The following is a 25,095-nucleotide window of genomic DNA, read 5'->3' as shown; positions in this document are numbered from 1 at the left end:
TTCTGCAATGAGTAGAGTGGAGAACTCTTCTTGTGAAATATTTCTGGACTTTTAAAATTGTGTTAATATCAGATGCATGATATGGGTTCCAGACTGATGAGCTGTATTCAAGTATAGGTCTAGCAAATGTTTTGTATGCTCTAGTTAGTAGTGTGATTTTACCAGAGAAGAATCTACATAGGATTAGATTAACAACTCTTAATGCCTTTTTGGCTATGTAGTTACAGTGGGCTCTAGCACTTAGATCATTTGAGATGAGTACTCCAAGGTCCTTGACAAAGTTTGGATCCTCAACAAGATCTTGACTATTTAGCTTGTATTTTATTTTCTGATTTTTTTCTGCCAATATGTAAGAGAAGAGCATTTATTTGTTGAGATTTGAAGTTGCCATTTGATTGACCATTCTGATACATAGTCAAGGTCTTTTTGGAGGGTAGTAGTATTGTCTGTGGTGTTGAATAGCTTTACATCATCAGAGAAGAGAACGCAGTTGCTCTTAATATGATCACAGAGGTCATTTATGTAGAGCATGAAGAGTTGGCCCTAAAACACTGCCTTGGGGGACACCACTATTGACAGGTACAGAATTTGATAGGACGCTCCCAATTTTGACCATTTGTTGTCTGTTTGACAGGAATGCTTCTATCCAGTTATGCAAGTGTCCAGAGATACCATAAGATTTTAGTTTTAGGAGTAGTTTGTCGTGTACCACTGAATCAAAGGCTTTACAGAAGTCTATGTAGATTGCATCTATTGCTTTGCCCTGATTGAGTTGTGTAGTCCATATGTTTTTGCAGTGTAAGAGTTGCAGATTACAGGATAGTTTTTTTCTGAAAAATCAAATTGTTTATTAGAGAGTAGGTTGTTTGTTTCTAAGTGGAGGATGATGGATTGGTTAAAGGAGATTGGTCTGTAATTTTCAACTAGGCTGGGGTCTCCCTTTTTGAAGATGTGGATGACCATGGCTTGTGACCATAGTTTTGGCAAGGAGCTGGTCCTGAAAGATTTTTCAAAGATTATGCTTGGAGGTTCGGCTATGGCAGTGGATAGCTTTTTTAAGAAGTAGGCACATATTCTGTCCGGTCCAATAGATAGAGATGGTTTTAGATTGCGTAGTGCTTTTTCAACATTGTCCTCTGTAAAATCAATATGTATTAGATCATTGTAGTTGTCTGTGGTTCGACTAGGAAGTACTGGGCTTGATCCATTGCTGTTTACAAATACTGAGCCAAAGAATGTGTTAAAGAGGTTTGCTTTGATGGTGTCGTCGTTGCAGTCTTTGCCATTAGGTCCTTTCAGGGGTATGATGGACCTTGAGTCTTTTAGTTTGTTGTTTACAAAAATGTAGAAAGCACGAGTGGAATTTGTGCAAACAAAGTTTTCCTGTTGTTTGATGTGATAATTAGTGCATTCAGTTTTTATCTGGTGGCATAGATTTTTGTATCAGCTTTTGAAGTTGGCAACATGACCAGATTTGTTTTTTCGCCAAAGTGATCTCTTTTTGGATTGAAGCTTCCTTATTGTTATGGGTAATTTGTTTTTCCTGGTTTTGGGAGTTGTTATTGGTACATATAGTTTGATGGCTCTTTTGATTTCTAGTAAGAATATGTTGTAATGGTCTTCAACAGTATTGCATCCAGTGAATAGAAATTGCCAATCAAGAGATGAGAGATCATTGTCTATAAGATCATAGTTGCCTTTTGTGAGGTTATAATTGGGGATTTTGTCATTGTGATGATTTTTGTGTGGACGTCTGTTGAGACAAAAGTCAATCATGTTGTGGTCACTGTTGGAAAAGGGTTCTTTAATTTGTATTCCGTAAATTGAATTCAAACTATTGCAGAAGATGAGATCGAGGCAGTTGTTAAGCCTAGTATTGATTACTAGTTGTTCCAGTCCCAGATTTGTTACAGCGTTGTAGAAGATTGCATGTATGGATTCAGTTGTACATTCGTTTAGGGTCCAGTTAATATGAGGTAGATTGCAATCACCAAGAAAGATAAAAGCGTGTAGGCAGGATGCTGCCCATGTTAGTAGTGTATTTAGCTTGTTTACATGTTCGATGTCATAATCAGGGGCTCTGTAACATAGTAAGAACCGAAATGTGATATTTAAGGTCAGTTCACATATAATGGTCTCAGGAAGAGCAAGCTCTTGGGTAACTTGGACGTTTTTTAGATGTAAGGACTTTTTATAGAAGATAGCAACAGCACCTCCTCTACGGATTTCACGATTGGATCGGTAAACATGATAGTCTCTTACTGAGGTAATAGAGTCAAGGAGAGATGCATTGAGCCATGTTTCACAAACAAATATGATGTCGAATTTAGTCGTATTTAGTAAGAGGAGAAATTCAGATATTTTATTTACAAGGCTTCTTGCATTGAGTAGCTTGCATTTAAGGACAGTTGTAGTTTGAATTGAGGTAGTTGGGGGTGTGCGTGCCTAGTCTTGGGTGATGGTGGATTGGTTGAAGAAGGTTTGGATGCTGAGTTGTGGGTTGTGTGACTTTCTTTTGATACAGTCTGCATGGTAATCAATGTACAGGTCCTTCTCTCCATTGTCTAGATGATTTTTGAGTTCTGTGCGTAGTATACGGGAGCTGTTGTAAACCAAGGACCACCTGTTCTGAAAAAATGACCTATGATCAGCATCACATATACGACCATTTGCAATATCGCCATAGTCATGTGATCAGAATTTGGGGACTTGGCAGCCAGCATGAATTTATGAAAGGTGCAGTGTCCTGGGGCCATGTGATCACTGTTTGCTACCTTCCCAACAACTTCTGAAAAGCAAAGTCCATGGGAAAGCTGGATTTGCTTATTGACAATCAATTAACAACTCCAGTAATTACTTAACTGTGGCAAAATAGCTTTGAAAAATTAGGCATGACTCAACAAGTGCCTTGTATAACAACCCAAATCCTAGTCCCAACTGTAAGTTGTAAGTCAAGCACTACCTGTGTTTGGGGCATATATAGGCAAAGTAGCCATTTGCTACATAGTACACACAGATGCAAAAACCCAAATTCCAAATCACGTACCATATTGTGCTACAAACAAATGTGCTGTTCCTGGAAGCAACATTAAGTAACTTCTAATGCTCCAGCGATGCTGAAAGTTCAAAAAGAAGTCTGCAAGACCGAGAAATCCGCTTCAGCCAAATTACTGAAAAATTATCCAAATAAAAATGGCAAGTTGTATACATACGCACCATCCATGCACATACCTAACTGCATGGATTTCCAGGTTTCCCTTCATATTATTAGTATATGAAAACATACTTCAGCGCTGAGGCATCGTAGGGCAAAATTGGTGCAATGTACTTTAATAACGTTATGTAAACCCTCCTAATCCAATGTTTCCAAATGTGTTGGTTTATGACCATTCAGCCAACAATGGATGTGTTGGGGGTAGTGGGAATCATCTTTCAACATAGCTAAAGGGCTCAAGTTGGGGAAGATCAGGCCTGTATACTAGCAAGTACTGAAAAGGTTAACTTGATGACAGTGTCTGGATTTCTCAGTCTAACTGCGCTCCTTATTTCCACAGTTCCTCTCTGATGCTTGGTGCCTACATCAGTATCTTCATCATCCTGGCCTCCATTCTTTTTGTGTGTGCCCTTTATTCCTGCCTTGGTGTAAGTTACACTCTCACAAATCCCACCATCTTGATTTGTTCTGACTTTGTCTCCACCAGCTGCTTGGGCACATCTTCTTATCAAGAATAGAGATGTGTGCAGTTTTTCCAGCTGGAGCATTCCTCCCCAGCTGAGTACCTTTGAGGTATGTTTGGGATTACCCTGCATAGAATTTCCAGCCAGCCTGATTTTAACACATTTGAAAAGAACCTGCTTCTGGAAAGCTGTTTCAGAACCTATTATTATGGTTTTTTTCACTTTTTCACTGGCTCCTGCCAAGTTGCAGATGGAGGGAAGTACTAATTGGTGTTGGACCAGTAATCAAGCAAGATTTGGAGTTTTTTCTTCTTTTTGTCCAGATTAGGGAAATAGAAAAATGAAACTTGTTTTATATCAGGCCAGATTATTCATCCATCTTCTCCAGGGTTGTCTCCACTGTTATTGGAAAATAATAATATCTACAGTGTCATTAATATTATACTGTATTATTGTTGTCTGCTGAGCACAATTCAGCTTCTCAGCAGAAAGCCTGAATCCCCACTGTAGAGTCTTTTAGATTAAAGACTGCCATGAGTTTGATTCCTGGTATCTGGCTCTGGTGTCATCAGGCTAAGGAGGATAGTTGGAACTAGTTGGAAGTGATGAATGGTAATATCAGCACCCCTTTTACTCATTCAACCTTTTTTTCCCAATCCCTTGTAGCCCTTTCCTGCCGCTTTGCAGAGTGCGTCTCGCAAGATCATCCAATCCCGAATCAACAGCACTATTACTGGCGTTGCTTCCATCCTGCTTGTCTTCATCTCTGCCTTTGTCAACATGGTATGAGAAGCAGGGAGGGGCAAAGATGCTGGAGGAGGGCTGAAGGTCAAAGGCCTTGAATTCACAAGATTGGTCAGATGATAGTAAATTGTGCAACTAAGATTGCTATAGGCAGAGACCATGGTGCCAACATTTCTGTTGTTAAGTGAGACATTTGTTCAGTGAGTTTTACCTCATTTTACTATCTTTCTCGTCACAGTAGTTAAGTGAATCACTGCAGTTGATAAGTGGGTTGTTAAGTGAGTCTGGCTTTCCCATTGACTTTGCATACTGTCCCAAAAGGTGATCACATGACCTTGGGACACAGCAACGGTTATAAATATGAACCAGTTGCCAAGCATCTGAATCTTGATCCTGAGATTATGGGGATGCTGCAGGGATCGTAACTCTGAAAAATGATCATAAGTCACTTTTCTCAGTGCTGTTGCAACTTTGAACGGCCACTAAACGAGCTGTTGTAAGTTGAGGATTATGTGTATTACAGCAAGTTATAAGATACATTTATCAGACGCTGTACTTTACAAGTGAACTACAGAGACCTGGTTCACATACAATGCCAAAGTTATAAACCATGCTTTATAAACCACGATTGGCTGATTTTGTGTATCCCCTCAAGCAAACTATACTAGGACTTAGCACTGTTAGGTATTTGCATATTCCACTTTGTTAGGTTTTGAACAGAGGGGTTGTAGACATTTTATTTTTCTTGCTCTGCTACAGTTTTCTGATCAAAGATTCTGATTGCACTGAAGATTTCTAAAATTATGCAAAATGTTGTTTGCCAAGAAAAAAACAACAGGAAGACTTATGCATTAATATTTCCCTAAATCGGTATCATCTCCATATGTTGGTATTAAGAACTATCAGAATTCCCAAATGGCAAGGGAAAGCTGAGGAAAGGACGCTGGACAAAATCCCTATCAATTCTCCTGGGAGCCGTTCGGATCATCCAGAGAGTGGGAGGTGCTTCAGTCTGCGTCGTTGTAGGCTGAGCTTAATTACTGAGGATTGCTCCGCCCTTCACCACGTGGTTGCCTTGCAATCCCCAGTTTACGCTCAGCCTTCGTGAGATTAGGCTGTGCATTTCTCCACTCTTTGGCCGATTCAAGTTCCTTTTTAACAGCTATAGAAAAGAAAATTTCCCTTCAGGTTTGCCTTGCGTTTCGGTTCTCCTTAGCCTCTGCGCAATTGGGGTGGCTATAGCAGGGGAGCGCGTTCTTCGCCCCCAGGGGGGATAGGGAGCGGGCGGCTTTCGCGCTCCGGCGCCAATCCTCCCCCCTTCCACCCGGCTCCTTTCCTGCCGCTTTTGCGCCGCTATTGTAGCGGCTCCACTCGATCGCGCTGATAAGCGCAGCTGGTGATCCCCCCCACCGCGAACGCCGATCGCCCCAAAAAGGGGCGAAAAATTGTCTCGCTGCCTCTCTCGGCCTCCAGGTTTGCCGGAGAGGCTTAGTCTTGCCCTGAGCGGCCCGTTTTTAAAGGGATCGTGGGCGGCCGCCATTTTGGGCGCCGCCACGCTGGCGTTTTGTAACAGGCCTCTGCGACTGCGAAGAAACTAGTCTTCTAATCATAGGCCTCCCAGCCTGTGAGAACTTACTGCATTCTTAGATATTGGCAAATTGTTGGCTTTCCGCAGCAGCTCAAGGCAGGGAATTGCAGCCTATCCCTCCCGGTGGTTGCCTGGGAGCTCCAGCTGCCAGAGGCCTCACTTCAGCCTCAGGCGTTCATTTGGACAATTGGAGAATTTAACACCGTATCTGGGGTCACTCCCTTCTGGGAGCGCTGAACAGGTCCCGGTTTATTTCTTGTCAAAAAGTATTATTATTAAAAATTAATAATAATAATAATAATAATAATAATAATAATAATAATAATAATAATAATAATAATAATAATAATAATAATAATAATAATAATAATGATAATGATGATAATGATACATAACTATATACATATACATATATATGTTTTCTGAGGTATATATATATTTTCATATATATTATTGGTACTTGGCAATAACGCATTACCAACACTGATTGGATTACATATACAGTGCTTATACGCATGTATATATATTTATATTAATAATTATAACAATAATAATATTGTAGAACTTACATATCTAAATTCCAAAAGGGGGCGCGGGCCAGCTGAAAGGACACCTGGCCTTTGTTGTAGGCCGAAACCTTGGCGAGCCAACCGCCTTAAATTGGAGCTAGAGTCCTTTCTTCTATAATGGCAGATGACAATTCCACTAGAGGCTCTTCTTTGAAGGCCAGATCTAAGTCCTACCACCTGCGCAGACAGGCTAAGGAAGCCCCTAAGGAAACTTCCAAGGCTTCTCAGAGAGACGCCCTAAGGCGTCATAGGGCACTGGAGAAAGAATTTGACAGGCGATCTAGAAAGGCACAACCAGTGCCCCCAGCCCTCCCACCCTCCATTCCTTCTACGTCCAGACACCCCCCCTCCCCCAGATTGTTCTTCCCTCTCCAGGCGCAGCTTATCCCTGGGACGCCAGGTCCCGAATCAACAGCCAGACGGCCGAAGTACTTTCACGCCCACGGCCGCTGGTCTGCGCCAGGAGGAGGCCGCCACTGTCGAGATTTCTGCGCTCATGCAGGCATGGATGGAACGGGCTATCCGCCAGGGGATAGCAGAGGGCATTCAACAGATGTACAGGTCCGGTCCCCTCGATGGCGCCCGAACACGACTCGCCATCAGTCAGGTCCTCGCCTAGATTGGACCCTACCCATGGTCAGGTACCTCTATGGGGGGACAGCCCCCTCCCAGAAGGGGAAATGGAGGAGGCTATAGAGGACCTGGATAGGTTCGGGGAGGAGGAGGATCTTGAATGGGGGTCTACACAAGGGGAACCCCTATCGGAGATAGGCCCGATAGAAGGAGACATGTCCGAGGACGAGGGCCTCACTCCCGATCAACCCACCTTCTGGGTTTGTTCAAGCCACACATGCTTAATCACTACTCTTTAAGGCCAAGAACATTTCTGGCCTGTCGGTTCAGTCCTCTCTGGCTCTCCCCGCCCCGGCAGAGGGACAAGAGGATGCCATTTTTAGGCAGCCCGTGGTGGAGGCGAAGGTTATTCCGGCCCCACCCATATTCCACGACCTAGTTTCAGACCAATTGGACTCTACAAGAGCTTCCCCTGCCCCATCCAGCCAGGACAAGAGGTTCTTTAACCTCGAGCTGAGCTTTTGCAACTTGCTTAACACTCCCGAGGTAGACAAGCCCTTCGTTGGTTCAGTATCCTCGTCCTCTTCCAGTGACCCCCTGGAAGCCCGAAACCCGAGGACAAAAGGTCCGAACTGGCCTTACGTAGGACTCATCAGGCCGACACCTGGGCCATTAGATCGGCCATGGCCGCTTCCCTTTCACCAGGTCCTCGATCCGGTGGCTCCGCCAAGTGAAACAGCATGTTCCCCCTCTAACACAAGGGCACATCAGGAAATCGCAAAGTTGACGGCCGCAGCAGAATTCTCGGCCGACGCCACCTACCATGCGGTGAAGTCCTCCGCCAGAGCAATATCCTCTCACGTTACAGCTCGCCGCCTGCTCTGGCTCAAGCACTGGCAGGCGGACATAAAAACAAGGTTAAGCTGGCCACTGCCCCCATTAAGAGGGACAGACTCTTTGGTGCCGCCCTGGAGCCATTGCTATCCGAACCCCGAAGTAAGAAAAAATTTCTTCCCCCCCCTTTTCGGAGGTCAGAGTCAAGAGCCCCCCAGCCCTTTCGGAGAGGTCCCTCCCGACCCTTCTACCAGTCATCTTTCCAGCCCAGGTATCCGAGACTCCCCTCCTTCCGGCCATTCCAGCCCCAGGATCGAGCCGATCCAGGTGACAGGAACAGGAGGGGCGGCAGCTACAGACGTCCCTTCAGGGGCTCCGGAGGGTAGCCCTTCCGGCGCACCAGATAGACCTCGTCCCTCCCTTCCCATCGGCGGACGCCTCAAGCATTTCGCTGACCGATGGGATTCCTCCACTTCCGATGCCGGGATCCGGGACTCCATCAGACCTGGTCTCGCGCTTGAATTCCAGCGCACCCCCCCTGACTTCTTTATGGCATCCCCCCTTCGAGGGACCCCACTAAACGCAACTTAATGGATTCAGCCATTCAGCATCTCTTTAGCATACAGGCCATACAACCCGTCCCACCATCCCAGCGGGGGCAGGGGTTTCACTCTCACCTCTTCGTGGTCCCCAAATCCTCAGGGGGATGGAGGGCTATTCTAGACCTGAAACGCCTCAACCGTTACCTGATTTACCGCAGTTTTAAGATGCACACCCTGCAGTCCATTCTCCTGGGCATCAGACAGGGGGATTGGCTAGCCTCTATAGACCTTCAGAGGCGTATCTCCACATTCCAATCCGGCCCTCCCATTCCATATTCCTCAGATTCTGCTACAACCACCACCACTTCCAATATGTGGCCATTCCCTTTGGGATGGCCTCTAACCCGAGGACCTTCACTAGGGTCCTCGCGGCTCTGGCGGCCCACCTCAGGAACCTTCCGGTTTGTCTCCATTGTTACCTGGATGACATCCTCATCCTGTCCCACTCCAGACTCCAAGCAGAGAAGGATGTCAGAGCTACCCTCTCTGCCCTCCAAGACCATAGGTTTCCGGTAACTGGAAAAAGAGCCAACTGTTACCTTCTACACGGATCACCCACTTGGGGGCCGTCATTGACTCAGTTCGGGGAAAGGTTTCCCTTCCTCGGAAAGATTCCTTAGCATTCAGGAAACCATCACACACATCAGACGTTCAATAAGGGTAACACTTTTGGATCTGTCTAAGCTACTAGGTAAAATGGTCTCATGTATTTCCATCGTTCCCTGGGCCCGGTTACACACCAGGTCCCTACAGTGGTTCCTGCTTCCGTTCCAACGGTCCGGCAGTAGCAATTCAAAGGCCACGGTCAAGGTACCTTCAAAGGTCCTCACGTCTCTCCTCTGGTGGACCAGTCCCGCCATCAACAAGGACATGGCCTCAAGAAGCCCCAACGCCTCACCCTCACCACAGATGCCAGCCTGTCCAGAGGGGGCGCTCACATCCACTCGCTTTCGACACAGGGCAGATGGTCTCAGGTAGAACGGGCATGCAGTATAAACTGGTTGGAACTCCGCGCCATCCACCTGGGCCTACGCCACTTCCTCCTCAGGTACGTGGGCGGCATGTCCTTATACTTACGGACAACATCACACGCCAAGGCCCTTGTCAACCGACAAGGGGGCACCCAGTCCATCCGTTTGATGAGAGAGGCCGAGCGCCTCTGCCGTTGGGCGGAGCGCAATCTCCTCTCTCTCAAAGCCGAGCACATCTCAGGGGACTTAAACACCCAAGCAGACTGGTTGAGCAGGACCACGGGGACCAGTCCGAGTGGCACCTCCACCCGTCACTGTTCAGGGAGGCGACCGGGCTGTTCGGCCTCCCGTCAGTGGACCTCCTCGCATCCCCCCTCAACACTCAACTCCCCAGGTTTTTCTCGAGGTACCCCTCCCACGGGGCCGAGAACTACAATGCCCTCCGTTGCCCCTGGCCCACAGGGCTTCTATATGCTCTCCCTCCCATATCCCTGGTACTCAGGGTCTTCCAGAAGCTCATCTCCGAGACAGCAGAACTGATTCTGGTGGCACTCTACTGGCCCAGGCGCCCATGGTTCGCGGACCTCCGCAACCTATCGATGGCCCCTCCCTGGGAAATTCCTCCGAACAGGATTCCTTTCTCAGGGTCCCCTCCAGCACCCGGACCCGCAGTGGCTCCAGCGAGCTGTTTGGAGGTTGAGCGGGAGCGTTTAAGAAAGGAGCAGTTTCGGACTAGGTTATTGATACCATCCTAGCCGCCAGGCGACCCTCCACAGCCCGAATCTTTAATGCCACTTGGAATAGTTTCTGCAAGTGGTGCCAGGGTTTCAGGTCAACCCACTTTCACCATCCATAGCTCAAGTGTTGGAATTCCTCCAGAGGGTCTGAGGAAAGGTCTTTCTCCGAACACCCTGAGGCGTCAGGTCGCAGCCTCTTTCAACCGTCATTGCTTGTGGCAATCTGGGGTCCCTTTCCCTCCACCCTCGCATTAGGGCATTCCTCAGGGGAGCCACTACCTGTGTTCCCATCAGTTCACAGATACCCCACTTGGGACCTCAATAAGGTCCTTGTGGCCCTTACCAAACACCCCTTTGAGCCGCTCAGGGAATCCACTCTCCAGTTCCTAACATTCAAGGTTGTGTTTCTGGTGGCCATAACTTCGGCTCGCCGAATATCAGAGATAGCGGCCTTGTCGGTGAGGAAGGACCTTTGCATCTTCCATGCCGACCGGGTAGTTCTCCGGCCGGATCCTACCTTCTTGCCCAAGGTCAACTCAGCCTTCCACAGGGCACAGGAACTCACACTTCCGAACTTCTGCCCCAATCCCTCGCGGGAAAGGGAGAAGCCTTGGCATACCCTAGACGTAAGACGGGCCCTCTACATTTACATTAAACGTACCCAGCCCTTCAGGAGATCCGAATCCCTATTCCTTTCCTTTCAGCCCAAATCGTTAGGCCACAAAGTGTCCCCGTCAAACCATCGGCCGCTGGATTAGAGCTACTATTTCCCAAGCTTACCTGTCCCAGGCCCTGCCCATTCCCAGCGGAATAACGGCACACTCCACCAGAAGTGCTGCTACCTCGGCTACTTGGGCCACCCAGGTTCCAATTGCTGACGTTTGTCGGGCGGCCACTTGGGCCTCCCCATCTCCCTTTATTAGATATTATAAGATCGACATATTTGCTTCGGCGGAGGCTTCGCTTTGATAGACGAGTCCTCCAGCGAGTCCTCACAGAACCGCAGAGATTGCAGGACCAGACGGACTCCCTCCCGTAGGGACAGCCAAGCTTTGGTATGTCCCACTCTCTGGATGATCCGAACGGCTCCCAGGAGAATGGGCGTTGGTTCTTACCTGACACGCCATTTCTCTGGAGCCGTGAGGATCATCCAGCCCCACCCTTATTAAGTTTTCCGTCTGGTGGGGTCTTGTTTCGCCAATAAACCCTTTAGCATAGTAAGATGAGAGCAAGATCTTCTCTTCACTCTCGACTTCGCGTAAACTGGGGATTGCAAGGCAACCACGTGGTGAAGGGCGGAGCAATCCTCAGTAATTAAGCTCAGCCTACAACGACGCAGACTGAAGCACCTCCCACTCTCTGGATGATCCTCACGGCTCCAGAGAAATGGCGTGTCAGGTAAGAACCAACGCCCAATCTCTTCATTACCTGTCTGCATCCCTAGAGCCTCAGGGATTTGTCATAGACCCAGTTACAGTAGGGGATCAGGGGGTTCTAGAACCATTGAGCAGCAGTTCCTTAGCTGAATTACCCTACCCTTTAGTTTGCTTGCAGTCGGATCCGGCTCCAAGATTGCGTGGTTAGATTCTACAACATTACTCCGGCTACAGTAGACCCCTGTTACCTCCGTGGTCTCAATTATACCTTGGCATCAGACACAACACCCTGCCAAGGGAAGGATGATCTGACCTGCAGTTTCCCTGAGGTATGTGCATCAGAGAAGGCTTCGGTGTGGAAAATGGGGTTTGGGTAGGGCACAAGGGAGGACGTCAAGCTTTGTGTGCAGCGACGTGGAGCATTTCTTTCTGAGGGTTGTCTCCTTCCTCCTTCACTCCATGTTGCCCTCCCGGAAGTTCGTTGATAGGTGGACTAGCCTCTCTTGGCCATGAAGGTTGCTTGAGTTTGGAATGGGGAAATGTGTTGGTGGAAGCAGGAGGGAGAATAAGAGATAAGAGGCCTGCTGGATGGGAGATCTGAACTGTTGCTAAACGGTAAAAGTCGGCCTCCATCATTTGGCTGGCTGTGCTGGAATCAGAGAGCCAATTTCCCCCTGGCAACTTGGATGCTTATTAACCTCCTGCCTCTGATACTGAAGGAGGAGACTTATAACATCCATTGTGATTAGTTGTTATCACGTCTCATTTCAGGGGAGAAAACAGGGTTGGGAACGCTTTGAAGGAGCGATTGTGGGACTTCTGGGAACACATCTGGGTTTGTCCTTACAAATCTCTATCCTTTCTTCCTTTTAGTACTTCACTTACTCAGTGTTGCTGAGTCTGCTGGCCTCTTCCGTCTTCCTGCACATCAGTAGCCTTAGGAAGCTGGCGCTGCTGGTGACGATGGAGGTGGTGTACCTGATACTGGCTGAGGGCCCACAGGGTGTCCTGTTTGACAACTATGACTTGCTGGTGGCCACTAATGCTCTGTAAGAACCTCTCTCTCTCTCCCCAGGGGTGGGAAGAATCTCAGTCTTTAGTCATGCCTCAAACACCTCTCAAGATTTTGGGGTGGGTGTGGTGGTTCCCTATAATTCTTCTATACAGATAGTCCTTGAGTTGTGACAGCGATTGGGGTTGGAATTTCTGTTGCTAAGTAATGCAGTTGTAAAGTACTGTACAATGCCATGGGCTCACATCACTTAACGACAGCAATCCCCGCATTCCCTATTGCCATCATTTAGTGAAGATTGCAGGTCATTAAGCAAGCACCACCTTGCAACTTTCTGCCAGCTTCCAGAGCCAAAGCAAGTCCCAATTGGTTGGCAAGCAGGCAGGGAAATGGCTCATGGTGTGGGAGAAGGTGTCAGAACACTGGAATTGTCCAGTGTAAATGCAGTGCAACCAGAGTTGGGCTGTTCCGGGATGTGTGAGGTGGTGCAAGTTTTAGAGGAGGCATGGTGCAAGCACAGTGGGGCTTGGATGGTTGCTGTTGGGTGGGGGAAGGTGCAGAATTGGCCAGAGAGGGCTGGCCAGGCCTGGATTTACCCAAGCAACACGTGACCTTCCTTGCCAGCATCCCCACTGACTTTGCTTGTGGGTAACCAGCAAGGAAGGTTGCAAATTGCAATCATGTGATTGCAGGATAATACAACTGTCGTGTGAGCTGATTGCCAAAGATCACGATCACATGGCTTCAGGGGTTCTGGAAAGGCCAGAACTTTGAAGACTGGTCATAACCATCACTCATTCAGTGGATTTCTAATTTTGCATGGTTTCTGAACAAGTGGTTGTTAACAAGGACCACCTCTTCCATTATTAGATTTGACATCTCCTTGAATCTAGTATTAGAAATTATTACAAAAGTGTTAATACTAGTTGTAATGATAATATAGTACCATCTTTTCAATCAATCAGAATAGAGTTGGAAGGGACCTTGGAGGTCTTCTAGTCTAACCCCCTGCTTGAGCAGGAAACCCTATACCATTTGAGATAGGTGGCTATCTAGTCTTTTCTTAAAGACCTCCAGTGATGAAGCACCCACAACTTCTGAAGGCAAGCTGTCCTACTGGTTAATTGTCCTCCCTGTTAGGAAGTTTCTCCTTAATTCCAGGTTGCTTCTCTCCTGGATTAGTTCCCATCCATTGTTTCTTGCTCTACTCTCTGGTGCTTTGGAAAATAAATTGACCCCCTCCTCTTTGTGGTAGCCTCTCAAATACTGGAATATTGCTATCATGTCCCGTCCCTCCCCCCCAGTCCTTTTATCAGTATGTTCTCAAATGCAAGGAAACACTCTCATTTTTTTAAAAAAATTCACCTGATGTTCCTTAAGAGCATTGTATTGGCAATGAATAGCACTTCTTGATTGGCCAGGCAGGCAGCAGTAGGTGGACTGTGGGTGGAGCCATCCATCAGTCATTCAGTGTTAAGGGCTGTGTTTTGTGGCTGCCAAAATTCTGCCAGTGAGTTCTTCAAGTGCTCCCTACTTAACCTTCTTTTTCTTAGAAGATTGATTTGCCTTTCTAGACGTCCTACTTTTACTAGATTGTGGTGTTCACACAACATGGCTTTGACTCAGCATGTTGAGCAAACCCAACTAGGTTTCCTGAAAGTCCTAGACCCCAGGAACAAGGAGAGAGAAATAGATAGCATCCTGAAAGACAGCCTCTGGGTAGTTGAAGGCCCAAAAGCCACATTTGTATAAACTTTCTCCAGCGCACTACAGAAATGCTACTCCATGTATGGGTCCTTATCCCTTTGGACTGAATACACACACATACACACACAAATTCAGAGTGAGGGGTTTACCCTTCCTGCCCACATGCATACCCTTGACTTTTTTGGCCACTGGAAGAAGGAGAAGAAGAAGAAAAAATATTCATCTCTTTTCTCCTTAAGTGATGGTTTTCTCTGAATAAGAGGTTGCAACTGTGGCTTTTGCAGCAGTAGATGGTACCTGCTGACCTCCAAAATTAGTATGATTCTTATTTAATTATTTAAATTAAATCACCGGAATCTTTTTAAATATTTTTGTTTTCACATGAGAATCAGCATGGTGTAGTGGCTAGGTGTAGAGTGGATAGATGTGATGTTATGAATCAATGGGATGGACTGTCACGGAGGAGACTTAGGTTCCAGATCCACTGTCAGCCACAGAAACTCTCTGAATTATTTGGGCATTCCACTTTCTCTCAGCTCAGCCAATTTCACAGGGTCGTTGTTCTGAGGAAACATTGGAAGAGGGACTAGTACAAATGCTGCCTTGAATTCCTCAAGGAATAGGGGAACGTCAATCTGACAGTAATTATCTTTAAAGTGTTTTTCAGCCATGGTATTATGTAAAAAAAAACAACACAATACTCATTGCTTTAAGAAAAGCTACTGATTCCATCTTTAGACTGTGCATTTAGGGATCTCCGTTAGGGTTTTTTGAAAAATAAAATGTGGGAATAGACAGAATTAACCTGTGACATAACTTCACATATAAAGTGAAAGCATTCAATAGATGAGGTTGTGAAGGCAGGGAAAACTAATGGGACAAATCCATGAAATGCTTCTGGCTACCCAAGAAAAAGAATAGTGGGATTGTGGAAGACTATAAAGTAAGAAAAAACGAAGCCTGGCTTGGAATTAGAATGTTGGCATTCAGAAGTTGACTTAAGCCTTGTGTCACAGTGAACCTTCAAAATCTTGCAATTAAAATATAATCTCGTATCTGAAAGTATTTTTTAAATCAGGGGTCTCCAAACTTGACAACTTTAAGGCTGGTGGACTTCAATTTCAAGCATGGCTGGCTGGAGAATTCTGGGATTTGAAATCCACTGATCTTAAAGTTGCCAAGTTTGGAGTCCCCTCTTATTAAACAAAGGAAAAGAGACCAGAATAATTCAGACTTCATTAAGGACTATTTCTAAAAATGTCTTCTTTTTTTCCAAAACAGGCAAGCCTCCAATGAGACTCAGCCCTGGTGAGTAGGAATTGGGTGTGGACTAAATAGAGTGGGGGGCGGGGGGAATGATGGCAGGGAGAAAGAGATGGGTAGGTGGGATGTTTCAGAAACCAGTGAAAGTATCACCAAAGTTTTGTGAAGCATGCTTGGAAGTTAATGCTCTTAGGACAAAAAAAAAACATTACTCCCTTGAGCATTAGAACTGAACAGATGACTGTTCAGGGACATTTTGCCCATTCCCCTTGTTTTGGCTCATGCTGGTTTTGGGTTTCCATGAGTCTTGTTTGTTCTACCACAACAAGACAAAACTGATGATATTATTTAAGTAGCAGAAGTACAAGATAAGTTCATATCCAGAGGATCTTGCAAATCTAAATTTAAAATGAACGGAGTGCTCGGAGGGACTTAATTTAATAGAAGGGAAGAGAAGCAAATTGTATCAAGGGACCACAGTAAACAACTGCAGTTGTGCACTAAGTTTGGAAATACTTTAAGTGAGGAATGATGATTAAAGAGATATGGCAGAGGTTTTGTGGTCAAGAAGAGGATTAGAAAATAAAACATTGTGATGATGAGGATGAGGATTTTGACCAGTATCCTACCTTTCTGCTTTGATGAGCCCTCAAGGTAGCTGACAAAAAAGATACAAAAAGTTGAGAATAACTGTTAAATTTTTGGTAATTTGGAAAAATGTTTCTTTAGACACTTGCGAAAGATAGGGACCCAACACAGTTCCCAAGGAACACCCTCCATGGCTTGGGAGCAATTCAGGAGAAAGACTTCTCCAATTTATAGAAAGAGAAGCTTCAGTCAAGTAGATGTGTCCAAGATGGCCACTCCTGATGACTAAATAATCACACCGATTGGCTATGAGAGGCAATCCCTTAGATAGCTGGGCTGCAAGCCATTTAGGGCTTTAAAGGTTGCTACTAACACCTTAAATGGTACCTGATGAGCAACTAAGAACCAATGTAGGTCTTTCAAGATTCATATTACTTTATGTTTATTCTTATTAATTTTTTCAGGGCACCTCCTGCCTTTCTGCATATGGCTCCTTTCCCCATGTGTTACCTCCTAGATTTGTTTGGACTGAAACTTGCTCTGGTTGAGGATTCTGTGTCTTTTTGTTCCTAACCAGTCTCATCAGATTAGAAAGGGCTGGAATATAGCATCAAAGGCCAGCTGGCAACAGTGTAATTAGGAGGGCTGATTGAGTTGGAGTGGCAAAGATCATGGGGTAAAGTGCCGAGGTGTTAGGGTCATGAGAAGTGAAAAGTACTTTGTGTTTTTTTCTTTACTCTCTTGTTTTCTGCCTCTCTCAATTTAATTTAATAGTTCTTCACAGAAGAAAGTAGCTCTGCAGTACATGACACCTGTTATCCTGTTGCTTTTTGCTTTGGCCCTCTATCTTCATGCCCAACAAGTCGAATCAACAGCGCGCCTTGATTTTCTCTGGAAACAACAGGTATTGGAGAAAAAGTAGAGATTCTGAAAACAAGCTGCAAGAGAGAGTTTTTAGTATTGGTGAATACCCAGATTTGCGGTTGGGTCTTATCTTTTGTCCATTCCTATTTAACATTCCTTCTTCTCATTGTCAGGGTCTGGACAGGAAAGAGCCTTAGAGCTTTTATTAGCAGTAGACAGGGAGAAGATTAGCTGCCCAGCCCATCTTCTCATATCCTATTGCCTATACTTTGCCATACAAGCTCTTAACGATGTAGTTGTACAACAAGGGTCCCCAAGGGTACTGGGCCACAGCCTGTTGGGAACAAGCTGCGCAAGTTGTGGGCAAACAGCTGAGCATGCAAAACTCCATTTGTGCAAATGGTGGGTGCCCTTACATGGAACCATCCCCTCTCCCCACCCGGCCGCTATGACCGCCTCTGCCACTGCCCCCGCCGATCTGCAGAGCTGGAAAGGTTGGGGACCACTGTTGTACAACATCCAACCCTGAAGATACCAGTTATCTGAGATATAGTCTCTGAAAAATTCTGGTTTGGTCTTAAAACATTTGACTGAAGCATGGTGAGACAGAAACTTTAAATCCTCAAGTAGCACCCAGTCTTGCAAATATATTATTCCTTTCTTATTATATAACTAAAATAACATATTGAGTTTGGTTGTTATCTGCTTAATGGAAGGCTTAGATGCAATCTACATTTTTTTCAAGACTCCTAGCAGAAAAGTTCTTGTTGACTTATGGATACAGAGATAACTTCTGCGTAGTACAGGTAGTTGTTGAAATACAACCCTTCATTTAGTGACTGACCAAAGTTCCAAAGGCACTGAAAAAAAGTGACTTACCACAGATCCTCACACTTATGCCCATCACAGCATCCACACAATCACGTGATCCAAATTCAGGCGCTTGGCAATTGACATGTATTTATTACAGTTGCAGTATCCTGGGGTCATGGGATTGCCACTTGTGTTCTTGCCAGCTGGCTTCCAACAAACAAAGTCAATGGGAGAAGTCAGAGTCACTTAACAACAGCATGATTCAGTTAAACTCAGCGATTTGCTTAACAACTGTAGCAAAACAAGTTGTAAAATTCGACACAAGTCCCTTAACAACTGCCTTGTTTAGCAATGGAAATTCTGGTCAAAATTGTGGTTGTAAGTTGAGGATTACCTGTACAAATGAAAGAAAAATGTCCTTTTTTTGGTGATTTTTTTGTGATTCCAAAAGTACACAGAGTACATAATAAAATGTTCTCATATTAATTTCTAAATAATTGGCGATTCAAAAGATCATGAACATCTATTAAAAATTAAATGGATATTCCAGAACAAAATGAATATGTGAAATATATTACAACTCTCATTATCCTCAACTAATACAGATAATAACTATGGTATATGGGGATGACAGAGACTCTCAGATTGAGGAAAACCAGTTTATCTTATTAACTTGTTATTTCTGAGGAAACGAGACCCAATCCAGATATATGTAAAACAGAGGTGGCATTCAGCAGGTTCTGACCAGTTCTGGAGAACCCGTAGTAGAAATTTTGAGTAGTTCAGAGAACCGGCAAATACCACTTCTGATTGGAGATTTTACAGTATCTTTACCCTGCAACTCCCACCAAGCCATGCCCACAGAACCAGTAGTAAAAAAAATTGAATCCCACCAAACATACATGTGTATTTAAAAGCTAAATGTACAGAATTTTGTATGATGCAGAATTCAACTTCTTCTTTTGAGGCTTTTGCAAAACAGGATTGCGCTTCCTATTAATCTTTCATGTATTGAACATGAATAAATTACAATTGATTGTATAACTCGGGATGGACAGAGTACATTATAGTATCTTTAGACTTTTGAAAGATGAACACTAAAATTAAATGAACCAAACCCTCCTTCTGTGCAGAAATCCAGTTTAGCCTATCCAGCCATCCATTTTATTTCTTCAAGAGGATAGCTAGCATTTTGTGACTACTAGAACCAAGGATTCTTGTTGATCCACTTGTAAGTCCCGAGATGATCTATTCATATGTTAAGATTTGCCTTCTGTTTAACGCCTGCATAAGGGATGACCTGATTTCTCCCAGGCTACAGGTGAGAAGGAAGAGATGGAAGAGCTGCAGGCTTATAATCGTCGGCTGTTACACAACATCTTGCCCAAAGATGTGGCAGCTCACTTTCTGGCACGGGAACGCCTCAACGATGAGCTGTACCACCAGTCGTGTGAATGTGTAGCTGTCATGTTTGCCTCGATCAGCAACTTCTCTGAGTTCTACGTGGAGCTGGAAGCCAACAATGAGGGTGTTGAATGCCTTCGGTTGCTCAACGAGATCATTGCTGACTTTGACGAGGTGAGTGTGTGTTTTTTAGAAGATTGGAAAATGGAAGGCACTAAACTCAGTGGGGTAAAAAGTCTCTGTTTTTCAGGAAGTGGCATGACATGGCCCTCCAGGCGTTGCTGGACTACAACTCCCATTAGCTCTAAGCGGTATGGCAATAGTTGACGAGAGGGATTGTAGAGTTGCAGTCCAACAACATCTGGAGAGCCTTGAAAGGAAAATAGAAAGATCATGTTATAATATGATTTCCCTCCATAATACTATCTGCTATTTACAACAGCAGAAACCTGCATAGTGAATGCTGGTGGCTCCAACAGTGACTGGCTTCACACATCTCATTAAGCCAAGATGGTTTGGTTTGGGTGTTATGTAGACTCAGATGTTGTAGTTTGTCAAGTATTGTTTATAGACTCAGCTAATTGGACTGAAGGATTCCCCCCCCCCCATTGTTTGGGGCGGGGAACATTATTTGGGGGGTTTCCCCCCAATTTTTCCATTTTTTCCCCAGGCATTCCCATCTCTAGACTGAACCCTGGTTAAACAAACTGTGACTTAGCAGACTACAAATCCTGCAATTATATTCCTTAGTATACTTTTTCTTCACTCACTTTTAACTACAGAATGAATCTAAGTTGCTTGAAGTGGTCTGATAGCCAACATTCAGCAGCCATTACAAGTAGGAAAAGATGTAATGTAAATCTAGTTGGTCCACTCAATAACCTTAAGTTTGTCAGGTGAATTTAGATAACCTTGATTGATAGAAAAACATTGGTTAAGGACACAGAAGCTAGCTGTCTGAATATGAATATTAATCTTCAAAGTTGCAAATAGAGAAAAAAAATTCTCCCTGAAAATTTTAAAGGATCAAGAATGTTTGATTCTAAGAAATAATCATCTCTTATCTGCATGGGTCTGCTGGAGACCCATCTGTGGCAGAATGTGCTCTGCATTGCAATAGATTTTATTAAAAGTAACAAGTCATCTTGATGAAGGATAGTGTGTGTGTGTGTGTGTGTGTGTGTTTCGTGTTTCTCTCTGTGACGGTCATAAGTGTGAGGACCACATTTTCACTGCCTGATGAATGAACACCAATCAAATAGTAGTAAGTCGAGGCCTACCTGTGCTCCTTGTTGATCTTTAGATTTTTTGCAATCCAGGTAGCTCCGTCAGAATTCTCAGCCTGACTATTCAAAAGCTGCACTTGCCCTTTTTCAACATGTTCTCTTCAGTTGTTCTAGTCCAGGGGTCCCCACCCTGTGGGCCACAGCCCACTACAGATCCGTGGCTTATTTGCAACTAGGCCGTGTGAGTGGCCGACTGGTGTGCGCACTCAGCACCACTCACACAAGCATCAAGGGGCTTGTGCCCCACTCATGTGAGCATCGCAGGGGATCCTCATGCGAGCGTTGCGGGTGCTTGGGGCCGCACTTGTGCTTGTGTGCGCACAGTTGCCCCTCCCACAAAACCATCCCCTCTTTCCCCCTTCCCTCTGTTTCCAATCTGGGACGCCAATCTGGAAAGGTTGGGGAACTCTGTTCTAGGCTATTGTGACAGCACTAGCAATAGCACGTAGACTTTTATTCTGCTTCATAGTGCGTTACAGCATTCTCTGGGTGACTTACAAAGTCAGCATATTGTCCCCGACAATCTGGGTCCTCATTTTACCAACTTTGGAAGGATGGGAGGCTGAGTCAACCTTCAGTTGGTGAGGATTGAACTCCTGACAGTGGGAAGAGCCTGTATTCTAGTGCATTCTACTACATCCTAAGCACTGTGCCACCACAGGGCTCCTGGCAGAATCAGTCAGGTCTTGTTTTTAGCCCTGAACAACTTGGGACCACATTATTGGCAGTCACCTTCAGCGTTATGCACTGCTGATAGCCCAGGGAATTGGAGGAGTTTCAAAGGGGAAGGCTTGTGCCTGCATAGATTGTAGCAGTGCCTCCCCATACTATATAAATCAGCAGTTGCTTAAACCATATTTTTTCCTGGACTCACATGACTACTCTGCAGTCCCAGGAAAATACCCATTTGAATTTAGAAAGGCAGTGACAGGATGCAGCTACCGTAATACAGGTAGTCCTCTACCCTGCTATGGGGAGAGGCACTGCTACAATCTATGCAAAGGTGTCCAAGGCTGAAAAAGATGCCCATTTATAAAGTTTTCCCTGACTTGTTGACCCTGTATCAGGAGCATAAGAAACAATTTTGGGAGCAGAGCCTAGTTTCTGCCGATCTGAGAATATTTTAAACGGTGATATAATAATGCTCTTCATAATATTAAATGGCATGATCCTTCCTCCTGTCTATAGATCATCAGTGACGAACCATTCAGGCAGCTGGAGAAGATCAAGACAATTGGAAGTACTTACATGGCAGCATCAGGGCTGAACGATAGCACCTATGACCGAGAGGGGCGCTCTCACATCACTGCACTGGCCGACTATGCTATGAGGCTGATGGAGCAGATGAAATATATCAATGAACACTCTTTCAATAATTTCCAAATGAAAATTGGTCAGTTAAAGTTTTGGAAGTAGCAAGGGGGAAACGAGGGGTTGCAATGCATTTATGATGTTGTTTCATTCTGACCTTTGAGATTCTTTCCGCCCTTCTAGGACTAAACATTGGGCCAGTAGTGGCTGGTGTGATTGGAGCCCGAAAGCCACAATACGACATCTGGGGCAACACTGTAAATGTTTCTAGCCGTATGGACAGCACTGGCGTCCCTGACCGCATTCAGGTGAGACCAGTTATGGGGTGACCATTTTCCCATCATGAATAAAATGATCACTACTTAATCTTAAAATAAATTTTTGCCCTAAATTGAATATTGCATTATTCAAACTCATGCTAATTTTAAAAAAAAATGAATGGGATTTTGCAAAAAGCCAAGCATCACATTGATTTTTATTTTAGAAAATGGTCTTTTAGCTGGAGCCAGCAGTTTCTTTGAAGATAAAAATAAGTGTGCTCTTATTTGGATCTAGTTTGGAGGTCTTTACTAAATGAATCGAAGGGACGCGGTGGCTAAGACGCTGAGCTTGTCGATCAGAAAGGTCGGCAATTTGGCGGTTCGAATCCCTAGCACCGCGTAACGGAGTGAGCTCCCATTACTTGTCCCAGCTTCTGCCAACCTAGCAGTTCGAGAGCATGTAAAAATGCAAGTAGAAAAATAGGGACCACTTTGGTGGGAAGGTAACAGCATTCTGTGCACCTTTGGCATTTAGTCATGCCGGCCACATGACCATGGAGATGTCTTTGGACAGCGCTGGCTCTTTGGCTTAGTAACAGAGATGAGCACCGCCCCCTAGAGCCGGAAACGAATAGCATGTATGTGCGAGGGGACCCTTTACCTTTACTATACGAATCAGCAGCTGCTTAAGGAAACCACACTTTTTCCTGGATTCACGTGACAGCTGTGTTGTCCCAGGAAAATACTCATTTGAATTTAGAAAGGCAGTGACAGGATACAGCTATCTATATACAGGTAGTCCTCTACTTACACCACAATTGAGCCTAACATTTCTGTTGTTAAGTGAGAAATTTGTGAGTTTTTGCCCCATTTTACGATCTTCCTTGCCACAGTTGTTAAGTGAATTACTGCAGTTGATCAGTAAGTAAACTGGTTGTTAAGTGAATCTGAGTTCCCCATTGACTTTGCTTGTCAGAAGGTTGCAAAAGGGGATCACATGACCTTGGGACACAGCAACGGTCATAAATATGAACCAGTTGCCAAGCACCTAAATTTTGATCATGTGACCATGGGGATGCTGGAAAGGTTTTAACTGGAAAAACAGCCACTTTTTAAATGCCATTGTAATTTGAACAGTCATTAAATGAACTGTTGTAAGTGAAGACTACCTGTAGTTTTATAGTTTTAAGAGCTGTGGTGGCTCAGTGGTTAGAATACAGTACTGCAGGCTAATTCTGCTGACTGCCAGGGGTTTGATCCTGACCGGCTCAAGGTTGACTCAGCCTTCCATCCTTCTAAGGTCAGTAAGATGAGAACCCAAATTGATGTGGGGCAATATGCTGATTCTGTAAACCGCTTAGAGAGGGCTGTAAATGCACTGTGAAGCTATATATAAGTCTAAGTGCTATTGCTGTAGTTTTAGATTTGATTAAGATGAAAGTGCTTTGATTTTTGCAGGTTTGGCTATATCTTGTGATAATGAATTTCATGGCTACATGTTGAAGAAGTACTCGGTAGAAATGTTGAGACTCTTAGACTCATTTCTTTGGCTGATTACTAAGAATTTTTGTCCCTGCTTTTTTTCCTCCCCTAGGTGACAACTGACCTCTATCAGGTATTAGCTGCCAAAGGTTATCAATTGGAGTGCCGTGGAGTCATCAAAGTCAAGGGCAAAGGCGAGATGACTACCTATTTTTTGAATGGAGGCCCTACCAGTTAGCAAGAACCTTCTGGAACCAAGGAAACTTTTAAGCTGGGCTTAAGCAGCCACGGGGTTAATCGGTTCTATCTGTTTGATCTGAATTTTAGAACCAAACTTCTAGGAAGGAGAGCCCTTACGTTTCTATCATGGTATCCTCGGCGGTGTTGACAAAGAGAAGATGGGTGTTATCACTCTGCCCCTTAAGAGACTTATTTTTTATTTATTGGGAGCAAAGCCTAATTTGGAGTGCCCCTCCAGCTGCTGGCCCATTTCTTTGGGATCAGGAAAACAAAGTCATTCTTGTAGAACTTACTCTTCTCCTAGCATTGACCAAACAATCTGGCGAGGGGAAGCTACAGCAGTGGTTAAAAGTCACACCGATTTATAAATCTCTGGATCCAGAAAGCTGATACTTTCACTTTCATTCTGAAGAGGGCTGTTCCTCCCACTTGCCTCTCCCCAAAGTTACTTTGAGGCTCTTGAAAAGAGGCTGTATTTCTCTTGCCGGTGGCACTTTACCACAACTTTGGGAAGTTCATCAATGCTGCTTGCCCTCAAAATGCCTATTGAACGTCTCATTAGAACATCACATCTCTCACAGCAACACCCGCTTAGTCTGTTTTTTGCACACGTGCACACATTTGTCACTGTGAAGTTCAGGAATGCGTATTTCTTGGGAAGGGGTGATTGTTTGGGGAAGGGAGGGGTACAGTTCTTATTTGCCAAACAGCTGTGAGGAAAGAAGGGTGAGGTTTGAGGTGCTTCAGAAAAAGGGACCTCGAGACTCCGGCTTTGATACCAAAGAAAAGGTGTGGGGTGAGGCAGCTTGTTTTCTCCACCGCTCCTGCCTTTCCAAAATAGGCAGAGAAAGACATAATCCCACCTTATGGAAGAGCAAAAGGAGGAGATTGACCTATGACTGGATGGAGTGGTTTGATAGGCTTTTACCTCTTTCACTTTCTGCAGGAAGCCCCCAAAAGAAAAGAAATGGCAATTGTTATCTCCTAAGTGTGAAGGATGCTTTTCCTTCCATGTAGGACTTCGGTTACAGCTGTTTCCCATCCACCTACAATTTTCTTCAAAATTCCCTATCCTATGGTCTTCCTGTCATTTTTTTTTTTGGCTGGGGGGAGGGAACTGCAATGTTTGCATTGAACAGTCCAGGATTGAGATGTCCTTGAATTGGTCCTCCCTGACTTTGGAAGAGAGGAGG

The 25,095-nt window shown here is 44.9% G+C and overlaps 1 protein-coding gene across 2 annotated transcripts in view; it reads left to right on the top strand.

Moving 5' to 3' along the window:
- The window catches only part of ADCY6 (adenylate cyclase 6), a 68,857-nt gene extending 43,762 nt beyond the window's left edge, over positions 1-25,095 (top strand). For both annotated transcript variants that reach the window (XM_026683840.2, XM_087954013.1), the window contains exons 14-23: positions 3,555-3,642; positions 4,345-4,461; positions 11,840-12,001; positions 12,546-12,721; positions 15,673-15,699; positions 17,017-17,146; positions 19,234-19,497; positions 21,798-22,002; positions 22,104-22,228; positions 23,775-25,095. In XM_026683840.2, coding sequence (XP_026539625.2) covers positions 3,555-3,642; positions 4,345-4,461; positions 11,840-12,001; positions 12,546-12,721; positions 15,673-15,699; positions 17,017-17,146; positions 19,234-19,497; positions 21,798-22,002; positions 22,104-22,228; positions 23,775-23,900 — 1,420 coding nt within the window. In that variant the 3' untranslated portion in view covers positions 23,901-25,095. The remainder of the gene's footprint in view (positions 1-3,554; positions 3,643-4,344; positions 4,462-11,839; positions 12,002-12,545; positions 12,722-15,672; positions 15,700-17,016; positions 17,147-19,233; positions 19,498-21,797; positions 22,003-22,103; positions 22,229-23,774) is intronic.

Source organism: Notechis scutatus, chromosome 2 (genome assembly GCF_049901735.1).
Source record: "Notechis scutatus isolate UNSWTSFEM ecotype Mainland chromosome 2, rNotScu1.2, whole genome shotgun sequence".
Taxonomy (NCBI): Eukaryota; Metazoa; Chordata; class Lepidosauria; order Squamata; family Elapidae; genus Notechis; species Notechis scutatus.
This window is presented reverse-complemented; position numbering and strand designations above follow the sequence as displayed.